At 43.4% G+C, this 16,750-nt stretch overlaps 1 protein-coding gene across 3 annotated transcripts in view; it reads right to left on the minus strand.

Annotated features, from left to right (window-relative positions):
- DNMBP (dynamin binding protein) overlaps nucleotides 1-16,750 on the minus strand; it is a 124,964-nt gene that overhangs the window by 31,789 nt on the left and 76,425 nt on the right. The window contains exons 1-2 of one of the 3 annotated variants that reach the window (XM_025397448.1): nucleotides 14,320-15,705; nucleotides 124-317 (exon numbers count right to left, since the gene is read on the minus strand). In XM_025397448.1, coding sequence (XP_025253233.1) covers nucleotides 124-317; nucleotides 14,320-15,472 — 1,347 coding nt within the window. In that variant the 5' untranslated portion in view covers nucleotides 15,473-15,705. Of the gene's footprint in view, nucleotides 1-123; nucleotides 318-5,445; nucleotides 5,586-14,319; nucleotides 15,706-16,750 lie in introns of those variants that run through there. The other 2 variants (XM_025397449.1, XM_025397447.1) reach the window with 2 other exon arrangements.

The raw sequence follows: 16,750 nt of genomic DNA on the forward strand, positions 1-16,750 counted from the left end.
CACTCACAGTCACAGTTTCTATTTCAAATCAAATAAATCTGTGGTGAAAACTCCTATATCCTAATGCTTCTGGCCTGGAGGACCATACTCAAGGTCAAACTAACTCTGTCTCCCAGTTCCCACCTGTGCCTGCTGCAGGGGTACCATGATCCTCTCAATGCACATTTCCAGATCCCGAATGTAGTCTCTTTCTGTCTGAAGAAGTTCTTCTACGACCTTGGCTCTCTTCTCTAGCATCCTCTGCTCTGGATTTTCGGTGGACACAGACCCAGAAGGGGCCACCAGTGATGAAGACTGGGAGGAGAGAAGCGTCATTTCTAGAAGGGAAAAGAGAACTGGTTAGCAGCTCTGGGTGTAAAAGCAGGACTGTTCCACAGTTTGAGGCAAAGAGAACCCATTCCTTGAGAACCAAAGGTCTCACTATTGTCAACCTTCAGGAAACCAGATCGCTCGTGTCAGTTGTAAACAGGGACAGCTGAAGTGCTTAGAAAGCCATCACTGCAGGGAGAACTCCAACCTGTGCAATACCATTTTGAGAATGTGTCCTAAAAAGAAGTAGCTAGCCCACTGAGTGAACAAAGCAAGTCTACAAGCTCCTTGCAAAAGAGGTTTAGAGGGGTCTGACCTTATAAAGACTTGCTTTCACTTAATCAGATATAAAACATGGTCCATGATCAAAGCACCAGAAATAACAAGCTGGAAGTTCAAAATACAGATGTAGCACATTAAACAGAATATTATGGGGAGCACAAAACAATGCCAACTAAGGGTAAAATAAAAAATAACAAATTATCCATCTGAGAACTGGATAATTATAGGACCTATCATTTTCCAGTCACTGTAATGGTAGGTTAACATTAGCATATAATGAAATAGGTTAAAAAAAAAAAAAAGGTTTAGATTTTCCCTATGAAAATCTTAACCAAAACTCACAAGCAGGTTTTGTTACCTCAAATGTCCTAGTAGATACAAACTAACTATAAACATGAAGCTTGTCAATGGTATTTTCAAGTACAAGAATCTCTAAGAACTAAACTGCATTATTCTAAAAATAAAAACAAATATGTATTCTGTCATTAGCTTTTACAATTATCTATTACTTAGATACATAGGATGAGGGTTATTTATAAACATGGAACAGCATCTGTTCATCTGAAATGAGCATTAAACACGGTAATAAGCAACAGAAAAGAACAACAGTGAAACAATCAGTCTCTGCTTAGTCTCTATCAAATTCCTCATGATCCAATTAAACAACTACAAATTTGGTATGTAAATATACTAGTAAGTCTGAGTACAATTACAGGAATATTTTAACCCAGATTTAAGAAGCAAAAACACAAGTGTTCAAACTACTTATGGAAAGTCGGCCTTCACAGCAGATTTTATTCTCCAGAAAATTTTCCACACCGCTTTCTCTCAAAAGTCAGGAATTCTGGGACAGGTGCAGTGGCTCACGCCCATGATCCCAGCACTGTGGGAGGCCAAGGCTGCGGATCACTTGCGGTCAAGAGTTCGAGACCAGCCTGGCCAACACGGCAAGCTCCCATCTCTACTAAAAATACAAAAATGCTAAGCATAGTGGCACACACCTGTGATCCTAGCTACTCAGGAGGCTGAGGCATGAGAATCCCTTGAACCCAGGAGGCAGAGGTTGCAGTGACACGAGATAGTGCCATTGCACTCCAGACTGGGTGACAGAGAGAGACCCTGTCTCAAAAAAAAAAAAAGTGAGTAATTGCAGTGTTTTAGAATACAAGCCAAATTCTGGTTTCTAGATGCCATTCTCCAATAAAAGGAGGCAGGGTTCTTTGGAGAAATGTCTAATTCCAGGGCTGGGGCAGAGAAGGTATAGCTGAGCCTGAAATGTGGAAGAAAGTGAAGAAGTACTCAACAACATGGTGGGGACAGGTCAAAGGGCACAGAAGCCAGCTTGAAGGGGCTCCACTGGCCAATCTGGCACAATTTGAGTATAAATGAAAAAGCACAACAATGGATTATTTCACTGAATAAAATAATCTGTAAGTTCATATTGATAATAGATAAAAATACATAAATAAAGGGGGGAGAAGAGAAAGCCCTTTCTTATGGTAGAATGTCAGCTGATAAATAAGAGAAGAAATAATGGAGTCAGAAAATCACCATTTTAGGCCAAGTATGGTGGCTCATGCCTATAATCCCAGCACTTTGGGAGGCCGAGGCTGGTGGATCACTTGAGCTTGGAGTTCAAGACCAGCCTGGCAACATGGTGAAACCTCATCTCCACAAAAAATACAAAAATTAGCAGGGCATGGACTGGCACATACCTACAGTCCCAGCTACTCAGGAGACTGAGGTGGGAGGATGGCTTGAGCCTGGGTGGCAGAGGTTGCAGTAAGCTGAGATTGTGCCACTGCACTCCAGTTTGGGTTTAAAAAAAAAAAAAAAAAAAAGTCCGGGCAGGTGCTGTGGCTCATGCTTGTAATCCCAGTACTTTGGGAGGCTGAGGTGGATGGATCACCTGAGGTCAGAAGTTCAAGACCAGCCTAACTAACATGGTGAAACCCCATCTCTACTAAAAATACAAAAATTTGTCCAGCTACTCAGGAGGCTGAGGTAGAGGTTGCAGTGAGCCAAGATTGCGCCATTGCACTCCAGCCTGGGAGACAGAGCAAGACTCTGTCTTAAAAAAAATCCATGTTCATACAAAATACACACTGAAGCTTATTAAGGGGCACAATATATGCAATGTACTCTTAGTTCATTAAAAAAAAAAACTGCATGTGGAGAGTGGGGATTGAGAGAGAATGAGATAAAAACAGCAAAATGTTAAATATTGGTGAATTTGTATAAAATGTATACAGGAGTTTCATTGTACGATTGCAGTTTTCCATATATTTGATATTATTCAAAATAAAATTTAAAAAGACAGAAAAAGCTCTTTCTGGAACTTTTTGGTAGCATGAATGGCAAAACTTGAAGCATAACCCTCATTTCATCAGTGTTCAATTATGATTCTAAATTCATTGTGTTATACATAAAATTTATTTTCAATAGCCTTGTTTTAAATTTTCTTTGTGATCTCAAAGCAACAGACTCTCAATCCCAAATTTGGTCTCATTACTGCCAAGTTGAGAATAGAAACTCATTTTAAATACAAGACTAAAAAGATCTGGAGAAGGAGAACATTTACTGAATTCCTATCACATGCCAGGTACTTTACAGATTATATCCCTGAACTCATTTTATACCCACATCAGAATTTTTAAGTAGGTTATTATTACTCCCATTTAATAGGTAAGAAAATCCAGGTTTGGAGAGGCTGACAAATTTGTCTGAGGTTATATAGTGAGTAAATGGCAGCTGTGGATTTAGAACCTAAATATATTTAAATCCAAATCCTGTGTACTTAATCCTGCACCATTTGGTTTCCCAGGCCTGGAATCTCAATGAGAAAAGGTCAGGGGCTTATTTGCTGCAAATCTTAAAAACTCCCTGGAAACCACTGTGTACTCTCCTGAGAATCAAAATTCTACTAATTATAGTAGTTGAAAGCACAAAGTACCAGCAAGCACTTACTCATCAATCAGAAGCCAGCCAGCCTATGGATTAGATTTTTATTTCCTTAAAATGGAGAAAAACAATAACAGTTCTTTTAAACTACCAGCATGCCTTCCCCTCCCCCCCCAGAAAATGGGGTTTATAAACTCTTGAGCAGCCTTTAAAACCCCAAACATTTTTAAAACCCCAAACTACAAACCCCTATGGGATGTTTTCACTAAATTGCAGTTTCCTGGACACCACCCCTGGGATTCAGATTCAGCAAATCTGGGTGGGACTGGGGTATCCGCAATTTTAATAAAACCCTAGGTGTTTCTTTCCCTCCTCTTTCTCTTCCTCTCTCTTTAAAGGAGGGGGCTGTTGCCCAGGCTGGTTTCAAACTCCTGGGGCTCTCAAGCGATCCTCCCACTTCAGCCTCCCAAGAAGCTGGGACTACAGGCATGTTGTCACTGCTCCTGGCAACCCGAGGTATTTCTGAAGATACAGGTGACCTTCAGGTGCCACAGACATTTATTAACACTCAAAGAGAGTTTTCAAAGATGAAGTCAAATTTGAAAGTCTGGCTTGAAGTGACTGTTAAGTATAAAAACTTTTTCCTGGTCGGGCGTGGTGGCTCACACCTGTAATCCCAGCACTTTGGGAGGCCAAGGTGGGCGGATCATGAGGTCAGAAGATCGAGACCATCCTGGTTAACATGGTGAAACCCCATCTCTACTAGATATACAAAAAATTAGCCGGGCGTGGTGGTGGGCGCCTATAGTCCCAGCTATTCGAGAGGCTGAGGCAGGAGAATGGCGTGAACCCGGGAGGTGGACCTTGCACTGAGCCGAGATCGTGCCACTGCACTCCAGCCTGGGCGACAGAGCGAGACTGTGTCTCAAAAAATAAAATACAATAAAAAGTAAAAACTTCTTCCTTTATGCCACATATATTCTAATAAAAATATCTGCTCTAAAATTTTAGTATCTGGGCCACGCGTGGTGGCACATGCCTGTAATCCTAGCGCTTTGGGTGTCTGAGATGGGAGGATTGCTGGAGCCCAGGAGTTTGAGACCAGCCTGGGCAATATAGTGAGACACTCGTCTCTAAAAAAATAAAATTTTTAGTATCTCGGACAACAAAGCGGGAGAAGGCGGCCTTCACCCTCAGCCAGCTGTGGTGGAAAAAGAAGCTTTGAATCTTGCACTTCCCCACTATGTAGCTGGGGAGCCCTGGAAATGTCCACTTTTATCTCTTGGCCTCAATTTCCCAATCTATAAAACGAGGATACTACTACTTGCTTTGCACAGTAGTTGAGGGAATTAAACAAGGTAATAACCCAACAAACATCGGTCCTTTTCCCACAATGGGCCCGAATATGCCATCTGCACCTGATAGATGGTAAATGCACTTGGCAAAATGTACCAAGCAGACAAGTGCCCTGTGCAGACTCTAAAATTCCACTTTTCTATGAGAACAATAAAATGTGCAGATGAGCTCTTTCTTCCTAGGATAGCCCTGCACATGTTAAAGGAGCTGGGACTGTTGCACAAATTTACTTCCTGTGATAAAACAATTAGTTGTGGGGTTCCTTCAGTAGTTGTGGCTTACCTCCCACCCCAAGTCCTGATTCCATTCCTTCTCAAGACACCCCCAACCCTTTCCAGTTAGTACATTATCACCAGGCTCACTTCCTGAAGTTCTAAGGAAGGGAGTCATTAGCCCACAGCTTTCCACAACTCCATTACACACACTTCAGAGTTAAAGAATAGAGCCATGCACCCTTCCCTTGCCTCAGAAAGCTGGCTCTTTCTCTAATGGGGAAAATTTTGAGCTCCCGGCCAGATCCCAGGTGCCCTTGAGTGGGGACGAAGAGGCTGCCTGTTCCACTTCCTTCTGTGCTGGCTCCCACACCCCAGGACCTACCTGCAGTGCCCAGAGTTGGCTGTGTGTGGAGGTGTGGGCCTCAGGGGAAGCAGGCAGGGTAGAATCTTCCCAGAGCTCTGGAATGCTCCACAACCCCCTAAAATCCTTTGAATAGGGTCGGCATTTCCCCCAGGCTTCCCACATTTACATATGAATCGCGCAAGTCACCCGGGCTATCACAGCAGGGCTCGTCCTAAAGGATGGAGCTGGAACCCTAAGCGTACTGGACTGAGAAGTGCACCAGCAGGCCCAGCAGTACCTGGGATCAACACCTTCCTTTCTATTTGGTGTCCTTTCCTAGTCCTAAAACCCTCGAAATTCCACCTCGGGAGTTTGAATCTAAGATTATTATCTCTTCCTTTTCTACCCCATGCTAAACCTTTTTGTTGTTGCTTTGGGTGGGAAATGGGGAATGCCCTTTTGAGGGAAGAATTCCAAAGGCCCAGCCATCTCTTGTGATGAGAGGCAAAACTGTAAAGCGGGCAGCAGTTGCCTGTTTAGTCTGCCCCTGGGCCTCTTTCTGCAGTCTTTCACCCAGAGCTTAACCAAGGGACCCCAAACATCCCCCCCATCAATGAACCCTAAAGCTATCACAGAGCAGATTTCAGCTGGGTGGTCCCAGGACAGCAGGAACAGGGATGGCAGGAGTGATTCACAGGAATGTCCCGCTCACATCTTCCAAACATTTACACTTAAATGAACCAGGGGAGAAGAAAGGTGCACAACAATATGCCACAATTTTTTAAGAAAATGCACGATTTTATAAGAAAATGGAGAACAGGGGAAAGAGATGAAAGAAAGGAAAATCTGCAAAAACCCATATATATATCTATATAAACATATAGGCTGGGTGCGGTGGCTCACGTGAGGCCTGTAATCCCAGCACCTTGGGAGGCCGGTTCTGAGGTCAGGAGTGATCAGCCTGGTCAACATGGTGAAACCCCATCTCTACTAATAATACAAAAAAATTAGCCTGGTGTGGTGGCACATGCTTGTAACCCCAGCTACTTGGGAAGCTGAGGCAGGAAAATCGCTTGAACCCGGGAGGTAGAGGCTGCAGTGAGCCGAGATCATGCCATTGCACTCCAGCCTGGGCAACAAGTGTGAAACTCTGTCTGAAAAAAAAAATATATATATATACACACACACACACACACACACACACACATATACACATATATACATATATACACACACACATATATATAAAATATATAAGTGTACAGAGAAAGGTCTGGAAGGAAAAGACACCAAATTCGTCCCAGAGTTTGTCTCAGGGAAGGACATAGGATTTGGGGTAGAAGTTGAGATCAATGGGGACTTGAGCTTAACTGATACTTTTCAACCTCACAGGCACAAAATAATTTTTTAAAAAAAAGGTCATACTGGCTGAGAACAGTGGCTCATGACTGTAATTCCAGCATTCTGGGAGACAGAGGCGGGAGGATCACTTGAAACCAGGAGTTCAAGACCAGCCTGGACAACACAGTGAGACCCTCAGTCTCTACAAAACAAACAAAATTAGCTGGGTGTGGTAGCACGTGCCCATAGTCCCAGCTACTCCAAAGGCCGAAGTGGGAGGATCACCTGACCCTGGGAGGCTGAGGTTGCAGTGAGCTGTGATAGCTCCATTGCACACCAGCCTGGACAACAGAGTGAGACCCTGTGTCAAAAAGAAAAGAAAACAAATATTTATATGGCACTACATCTGTCATGCACTGTTCTAGGTATTTTACAAATATTAATTTAGCTTCATAACACCCTATTGTCCCCATTTTACTGATGAGGAAGGGAGAAAAGTTAAGTAACTGCTCCGGTAAGTAGAAGAGCTGAGATCCGAACCTACCTTGGCTCTAGAGTCTGTGCTCTTGACCAACAGCTATTCTGTCTCCAGTTTTTTCCCAGGCAGGCAAACCATATGCATTCTAACCTGGAATTCCACCTTTGAGTTTTGGTAGCCATCTGGTAGCTGATAACAAAGTGGTGCAATTCTAGAGCACAATTTAACCTCATATTTAGAGCCACAGTTTGCCCACAATAAGACCGTAAACAATGATACATTTAAGCATATTTGCACATATTAATACGATTGCATTTATAAAATGCTACCCAATATAACATAAATTATAAATCCCTTAGACAGGCTGGGCGCAGTGGCTCATGCCTGTAATCCTAGCACTTTGGGAAGCCAAGGCAGGCAGATCGCCTGAGGTGAGGAGTTCGAGACCAGCCTGGCCAACATGGTGAAACTCTGTCTCTACCAAAACTACAAAAATTAGTTGGGCATGGTGGCATGTGCTTGTAATCCCAGCTACCCAGGAGGCTGAGGCAGGAGAATCGCTGGAACCTGGGATGTGGAGGCTGCGCCTCCGGCCTGGGCAACAGAGTGAGACTCTGTCTCAAAAAAAAAAAAAAAAAAAAAAAGTAAATCCCTCAGACAGAATCTAATCTAGTTGTGTCATATACAGCAAATATGCAACAGTATTCCAGGTAATTTATGGCAGAAATTGTGTGAAATGAAGGGAAAGGCCAATTTTATCAAGTCCTTTCATTTTAAAAGTTAAAATCTAGGGCAAAGAGGGATAGGGGAGTAAATTAAAACTTTAATACTTTTGCTACTTTAAAAAAAAAAAAATCAAACCTCAATACTTTATCTACTTTGAAAAAAAAAAAATCAAACCTTATAGCCGAGGAGCCCATTTTTAGGAATTTATTCTACTAAATAATTGGACAAGGGCACAAATATGTTCATACAGGGATGGTTAATGTTTTAAAAAGTTTAGAAGCAACCTAAACAGAAAGAACTAAAATTTCCTCAAAAGGGTCTGGGTAGAGAGCAGTGGAGCATGCCTGTAGTCCCAGCTACTCAGGAGGCTGAGGCAGAATTGCTTAAATCCAGGAGGCGGAGGCTGCAGTGAACGAGAGCACACCACTGTACTCCAGCCTTGGTCACAGAGTGCTTCTGTCTCAAAAAAAAAACCCAAAAAAGCAAAAGGGCCCAGGAAAATAAACTATGGCATGTCCATATAATAAAATACTCTTATAAGGCCGGGCACAGTGGCTCACACCTGTAATTCCAGAACTTTGGGAGGCCAAGGCAGTGGATCACCCGAGGTCAGGAGTTCAAGACCAGCCTGGCTAACATGGTGAAAACTTGTCTCTACTAAAAATACAAAAATTAGTTGGTTGTGGTGGCATGCGCCTATAATCCCAGCTACTCCGGAGGCTGAGACAGGAGAATCACTTGAACCTGGGAGATGGAGGTTGCACTGAGCTGAGATTGTGTCAATGTACTCCAGCCTGGGCTACATCTAACGTGAATTGCTGAAAAAAGTTTATGAAAGAACTATAGTTTTGTTAAAAAGGGAAAAATATTTCAAATGCACATATTTGGAAAAAGTGTTAGAGGTGACAGAAACTGATTTTTTCCTTTCTTTTCACTTATTCCCATTTCTAGTATTTCTATGATGAATATATAATATTGCTATGACAAAGAATAATAAAGTAGAAAAAAGAACATTTGCTGCAAAACGAGAATGTTCTAACAGTCAGCCCCCAATTACCGTTAGTCCATTTCAAACATTCTTCACCTTTTAATAATCGGAGGTTTCTTTCCTATCAATCCCTTTAAATGGATGAAGAAAATAGGGGCCGGGTGCGGTGGCTCACGCCTGCAATCCCAGCACTTTGGCAGGCCAAGGCGGGTGGATCACAAGGTTAGGAGTTCGAGACCAGCCTGGCCAACATGGTGAAATGCTGTCTCTAAAAAAAATACAAAAATTAGCTGGCGCAGTGGTGCCCACCTGTAGTGTAGTCCCAACTACTCAGGAGGCTGAGGCAGGAGAATCCCTTGAACCCAGGAAGTGGAGGTTGCAGTGAGCCAAGATCACGCCACTGCACTCCAGCCTGGGCGACAGAGTAAGACTCCATCTCAAAAAAAAAAAAAAAAAAAAGGAAAGTAAAAAAAGAAAAGAAAACATTGTTGAAGTAATATGCAAAAAAGAAAGCAAAAACACAACTGCCTGCCTAGCAATGCATCTAGAGCAGTCTTTCTGCTGCAAACCCTGAGAGGAGGCAATTTGTCTGTACGCGTGCTCACCTCCTCCCCAGCCCTGCCTGGAGGAATCACAAACCCTGGTTTTCCGTGTAACCACAACACTCCAGCCAGCCCACCCAACCCCCACTGCTTTTCCTCCAGCACCTACTTTACTATTTGGAGAAATTTTATCCTGCTCTGTGTAAAACTTTCAGAGCTGCAAGGCTCACAGCAGACTTCCGGGATCACCAAACTTCAGAGGTAAATCTATTACAGTTAGGTCCTAAATCTCAACAGCAAGAGGAAAAACGTTCCTGGTGGCTTTTGCTCTGTAATGCCAGTCTATTTTGGCAAGTAGCCTGAGGTAAAGTCCCTGCTGGGAGAAATTCCACCTTGGAGACCTAGCTAAAAGCCTCCCTTTCCGCCTTTCATCTCCAGGTCCCAATCTAGGCAAACAGGATAACAAATGAGGATCAAGTGCCCAAATTACTGGAGTCTGCAACTTCTTACGCGGCTCCAGGATAGTGAGTTTAATACTAGGAGTAACTCAAACACCATTTCTGAACGCTCACCAAATACACTAAATCCTAGCGAGGTATGCTGATGAGCCTAAAACTGTGGGGTTATTATTTTTTAATATTTAGGCAGCATAAGTAAAATAACAGGGCAAAGATAATTTTTGTAAAATAATGAAAGTTGTCACTTTTTGATAAGCAAATTTTTATAATGTCAGTCAAAAAATCTTTACATGAAAAGCTGTTTTCTATACACACACACACACACTCTCTGATATTCTATTTTACCAAGACTCTTGAGGCAAGATAATACTGCTCACATTTTACAAATGAGGAAACAGGCAAAGAGGAATAAAATGACTTGTTTAAGACCAAACAGTTCATAAAGCAGCATATTCAAAACTGGCCTCCCAAGCCAGTGCTCTCCATTAAACGTGAAGGCGTGTTCTGGATTTTGTGTGTTATCCATAAAAGCATGGCCGTTTCCTGCATTATATTTCCATTAACACTACAGTGATGGTTCAAAATTTGTTCAACTACATAACCCTCTGGCTATTCTTCTATCCCACTCTATAAAATCACTTTCTTCAGTTTATATTAATTAGGCGGTTTACTTTTATTCCTTCCACTTGCTCTCATAACATTTTATATATCGTTTACAACTATCCCACCTTCCCCCCAAAAAATCAATTGATCTAAATTATAATCGTTTAAAGTTTTAATTATAGGCTGGGTGCTGTGACTCACGCCTGTAATCCCAGCACTCTGGGAGGCCAAGGCAGGCAGATCACCTGAGGTAAGGAGTTTGAGACCAGCCTGGCCAACATGGTAAAACCCCATCTCTACTAAAAACACAAGAATTAGCGGGGTGTGGTGGCGCACACCACCAGCTACTCGGGAGGCTAAGGCAGGAGAATTGCTTGAACCCGGCAGGCGGAGGCTACAGTGAGCCAAGATGGTGCCACGGAACTACAGCTTGGACAACAGAGGGAGACTCCATCTGGGAGCTGGGGCAAGGATATGGAAAGCTGAAATGTCCTCTAAGCATTCTGTAGTTTCAGTCAAGTCGTTGCATCTGTTGGAACTTCAGGACTAGCAAAACAAGTGGAGTTAAACTAGATGGTCTTTAAAGTTAGTTCCAGGCCGGGCGCGGTGGCTCAAGCCTGTAATCCCAGCACTTTGGGAGGCCGAGACGGGCGGATCACGAGGTCAGGAGATCGAGACCATCCTGGCGAACACGGTGAAACCCCGTCTCTACTAAAAAATACAAAAAACTAGCCGGGCGAGGCGGCGGGCGCCTGTAGTCCCAGCTACTCGGGAGGCTGAGGCAGGAGAATGGCGTAAACCCGGGAGGCGGAGCTTGCAGTGAGCTGAGATCCGGCCACTGCACTCCAGCCTGGGCGACAGAGCCAGACTCCCTCTCAAAAAAAAAAATAAATAAATAAATAAATAAATAAAGTTAGTTCCATCTGAGTGAATGAATCTAGTCTAACAGGCAAGATATAAATTCATGAAACAAAAGAATAAGACAAAATAGAATAAACTTAAGTAGTTAGTGCTTAGGTTTTATTTATTTAAAAGGGTGAACCTAATCTCTCAAAATAAGGATTACTGTATTTCTTTTTTTTTTTTTTTGAGATGGAGTTTTACTCTTGTTGCCCAGGCTGGAGTGCAATGGTGCGATCTCGCCTCACCGCAACCTCCGCCTCCTGGGTTCAAGGAAGTGATAGGTGGGTGGGGCAACTTGTAAAGGGGAAGGGAGGTGGGCGGATAAAACACAAAGAAATGCCCATTTATGAGGACCTACTATGTTCCGGATATGTGATTGTTTTATTTTTCTATCTCATTATGAAACAGGTATTATCTTCACTTTACAAATTGAGAATCCGAAACTCCAAAAGGTTAAGTAATTTTTGTCAAGTTAAGGCCATTTAGTAAATGGAGCTGAGATTTGAACTCGAGGCAGGCCGACTCTGATGCTTGTTCCTTTGTGTAATTACACAGTGTTCCCTTGTAATATTCAGGAAGGGGGATGGTGTAAGAGAGCTAACAAAAATGTTAGAATGCTGAAAGATTTCTAGTAAAGACAGAATTTGTTACAGGTCAAGGAGGATACTAGGGGTACAAAAAGCGGTGAACTAAATATGAATATACTTTCAAAAGTTAAGTCCTTAAAGATACAGAGAGCTGTAGAAATGCAAATGACACTGGGTGGAACCGAGCTGGTTTCAGAGAGATCAGAGGGCACATTACAACACTGCAGAGAGAAGGGCTTGACTCCTGTGAAGTCCAACAGAATAAACACACTTTGATTGCAGTTGGGAGGCTTAATACAATAAGGAACTAAAGATAGGAAACAAAGTTCACGGAAGGAACAGATGTGGGGGAAGGGAAGGGGAACAATACAAAAACCAGTATCAAGAAGGAATTTAGAAGTTATCCAATCCCTATCATTTCAGAGAGAAAATGCACCTAGGAAAAAATGACTAGCTGCTAAAAACCTCAGCCTCCCAACTAAAGCTGGGTTTCGTTTCATTTTTGTCTTTATAGGTGCAGGTTAAGAGCCTGTTAGGTCCAAAATGGTGCCCTGGAAATTCAAGTTAAGTTAAGCCCATGAGCCGGGCGCGGTGGCTCAAGCCTGTAATCCCAGCACTTTGGGAGGCCGAGACGGGCGGATCACGAGGTCAGGAGATCGAGACCATCCTGGCTAACACGGTGAAACCCCGTCTCTACTAAAAAATAGAAAAAACTAGCCGGGCGAGGTGGCGGGCGCCTGTAGTCCCAGCTACTGGGGAGGCTGAGGCAGGAGAATGGCGGGAACCCAGGAGGCGGAGCTTGCAGTGAGCCCAGATCACGCCACTGCACTCCAGCCTGGGCGACAGAGCGAGACTCCGTCTCAAAAAAAAAAAAAAAAAAAAAAAAAAAAAAGTTAAGCCCATGTTGGAGGACCACCAGGTAAACCACTGGCTGTTCCAGGACCACAGCAGGCTTATCTTTTCAGTCTGTGGTGCCTCCCAGTACAAATCTAACCATCCAGCCCATTCTGAAGGAGACCTAGACGAGAAACTTTCCACTTAGCAGGAGGGTATGAGATGGATTTTCCAGATCATTCACATTCTCTGACTAACCTTTATCCTCTGGTCACAGCCTGGACCCCAAAATTGGCCAGAACCAGAAAGGCTGTTTGGCATGAAGACAACATACAGCATACACACACACGAAAAGTTTAACAGGGAGTCCAGTAATTATAAAAATAACACAGTAGAAATAAAGTTCACTTATGAGAACTGAAGAAGAAAAGACATAATGGCAAGAAAGAAATAATCTCTACATGACAAAAGACTCCTAATATTCTCATTTCACAGATAATGTAGTTAAGGCTCAGTGAGATGAAGTGATTTGAAAGCTAGAAATAATCTTCTGGATTCTACAAGAGTGTCAGTACTCATCATTAAGATTCCTGAATGTCAAGGAGTGAACAATCGATAAAACAAGTCAGGGCTACTCTGGGCACACTGCCTATGGGGTAGCCCTGCTCTGAAAGGAGCAGTAAAAAAATATTAAAACTAAAATTAAGGCCTGGCAATGGTGGCTAACGCTTGTAATCCCAGCACTTTGGGAAGCAGAGGTGGGTGGTTCGCTTGAGCCCAGGAGTTCAAGACCAGCCTGGGCAACATGGTGAAACCCTGCCCCTACAAAAAAAAATTAAAAATTAGCTGGGCATGGTGGCATGTGCCCATAGTCCCAGCTACTCAGGAGGCTGAAGTGGGAGGATCTCTTGAGCCCAGGAGGTTGAGGCTGCAGTGAGCCATGACCATGCCACTGTTCTCCAGCCTGGGGGACAGAATGAGATCTTGTTTCAAAAAAATAAATAAAAATAAAGTCAAGTCTTCTTTTCCATTAATGTCCAAAGAAGTGCAGAGACTGAGAGAAAAAAAAAAAACAAAACACGCCAGGAAAATGAATTTTAGCTTGACACCCTGATAATAAACTTGCTGCCCCCACAAGATGAACAAAAACATGAAAGTAAGAAAGGAAAGACACTTGAGATTAGAGACAACTGAAAAAAACAAGAAGAGTAAATAAAAGCTCCCATGAGAGCGCTGTCCGAATGTTGCATATTTTTAGCACTGTATATACTCTTGCTCTGTACAACACCCTCCAAAGTAATTAAATCTCTAAGGTTGTTCTCACTCAAGGTGCACTTGATAAGAAGTTCAGGGCCCGGGTTCCTTAAGAACACAAGTGCTCCTAGTACCTGGTATAACCACCCTTTAAATCTATTTTTATGCTTTATCCTAAGAAGGCTGGCTGAGTTCATACCTTGGGTTTTCTTCCTGTTTTGCACGAACTCTGAGCGCCTGAGGGTGCTGGGTGCCGTGCGGCGGAGGCAACTATTCCTTCTCCAAGTCTCTAGGCCATTTAATTTTCTCTCTTCCTCTAAATGCCAGATATTCTTCTCTAATGACGAGCTCTGAGGAATCCCCAAATGACGTTCTCCTTGGTCTCCCGTGGTACACTGAGTCTGCAGACCATCCAGAAGGATCCCGCTGCCCCCACATGCCTTTGTTCTTGATATGTCAATGCCATTATACTCCAAATTCTCCATTTGGTGGAGAGAATCTGTTCCTCTGGAATTACGGGATTTATATGCACAGTTTGCAAATAAAGCATCATAGCCTTCATTTTCTGTATCAAAATTACCCTGATCCATGACATGAGTCTTAGCTTTGGGATACATGTTGTCATTTTGATAAACATGCGTGTCCCCTTCATGGTATTTGATAAATTCTTTATCTTTCTTGACCCCATTCAAATCTGAAAAGCTCACAGCCTGCCCATTAGGATAACTCCCAGGAACATGATATAAATTGCTGTGTTCTCTATTATAAAAATTAGTTTCCTGACAATCCTCAAGATTATGATTAACATTCCTATGGTCTATATACCACAACTGAGGTCGACCTAAATTCGCTGAAGAATCATCCAAACCCCTATGATCAGTCAATTGTTCAGCTTTTTTAGAGTCCTCAGGATTATAATTTAGATTCTTACAGTCTGGGTAGCCATTTTCCCCATATCCACCAGCTTTTGAGGTCACATCTGGGCTTCTCGTGGGCGAATTATCCTTCGTCCCAGGGCTGGGACTCTCATAATCTACATTTTCTGGACTCCTATAACCATCATGACCTCCGTGGTACACACAGCCCTTTCCACTTTCATGTGCTTCCCCACAGTCCACATAGCTTGGTTCACTCTGCTCAAAATCCCAGTATCCACAATCCCTTTTTCTGTAGGGCCGATGCTGCCCTTTGTCCCAGTACCTGGGATCCAAGTCATTTTCTCTGTAGAGTCCATCCGGCACCGTAAGGTTCCTTTTCCGTACACTCCCGTAGTCTTCATATTCCCAGGTGGAGTCCCAGTGCCTTTTTTCCTCCACTTCACTTTCTTTTCTAGCCTTGTGGGTTTCACACATATTCTATGTGCTTAAAGAAAAAGGTTTTACTTTTCTTTTCCATGGGCCTGGTCTGGGCTGTGGACAGGTGCAGTCTAGCCTTAGGCTGGATCTGTCCTGCTTAAAATGTCTCCCAAGCATTCCAGACACTCTTCTTGTCGCTCTGGTCAGAGCACAGAGAGATGTGGAGTTATTTCAACCTCAGGATCCAATCAGCGAGCTACTCTATCTTTCTCCAGAGGCCAGCAGATAATGAGTAACTAGTATGCATGTGATTGGAGTTGCCAGCTTTGTTTGGTGTTTCCCTCAAGCTGGTCAAACTGGCTTGGCTGCTTTACTCGCTGAAGATAGAGGCATTCTGCTGCTCTAAAGGTTTTGCAGGAAAAGTCATATGAAAGAGAAACAGCCCCCACTTTAGAAGTCCAGGTCAGGTCACATATCAGTCTCCCCCGCCTCTTTAATCCTTTAGTAAGCCACCAGGGGTATAAACAAATGCTTTCCTTCCCATGCAGCTCAAGCTGGACCTCCATTCCCCATCCTCCAAGTCCACCCTTCTAATCCATGAACATTCAAAACCTTTCAGGACTTCACCCCTTAACTTAGAGGCAGGACTCTTCTGAGTGCTTTGCTTTTCTGGAATTCAAGTCACCAGTCAGTGTATATTCTAATCGCGAGCTGCTCAAGCTCCCACCTGCAGACAGTTAGTCATACAACTGAAGGAAGAAAAAGTACTTCCTTTTCCTTTGATCTGGACAGTAGGTGATTTTATAGCGTAAACACTCTTCCCAGAATGGAGTTAGGTATGCTTTCACATTTTCCCAGATACTTGTCATGCCAGGGAAGCATCAAAAACATTAATTTCTTAAACCTCTTTTCTAGTTAACTCATACAACATATTTAAGAAGTGGAAAATGAGGCCAGAAATGAAAAAGGCAGGTAAATGGCTATTTAAATCAACAAACATTAGCCGGTTACCTATCACAGAGGAGGCACTGTGGAAGAGAAAAAGACGTACAAGTTAGTCCCTGCCTTGGCCGGGCGCGGTGGCTCAAGCCTGTAATCCCAGCACTTTGGGAGGCCGAGACGGGCGGATCACGAGGTCAGGAGATCGAGACCATCCTGGCTAACACGGTGAAACCCCGTCTCTATTAAGAAATACAAAAAACTAGCCGGGCGAGGTGGCGGGCACCTGTAGTCCCAGCTACTCGGGAGGCTGAGGCCGGAGAATGGCGTGAACCCGGGAGGCGGAGCTTGCAGTGAGCTGAGATCCGGCCACTGCACTCCAGCCCAGGCTGGAGT

This window comes from Theropithecus gelada, chromosome 9 (genome assembly GCF_003255815.1).
Source record: "Theropithecus gelada isolate Dixy chromosome 9, Tgel_1.0, whole genome shotgun sequence".
NCBI classification, from domain to species: Eukaryota; Metazoa; Chordata; class Mammalia; order Primates; family Cercopithecidae; genus Theropithecus; species Theropithecus gelada.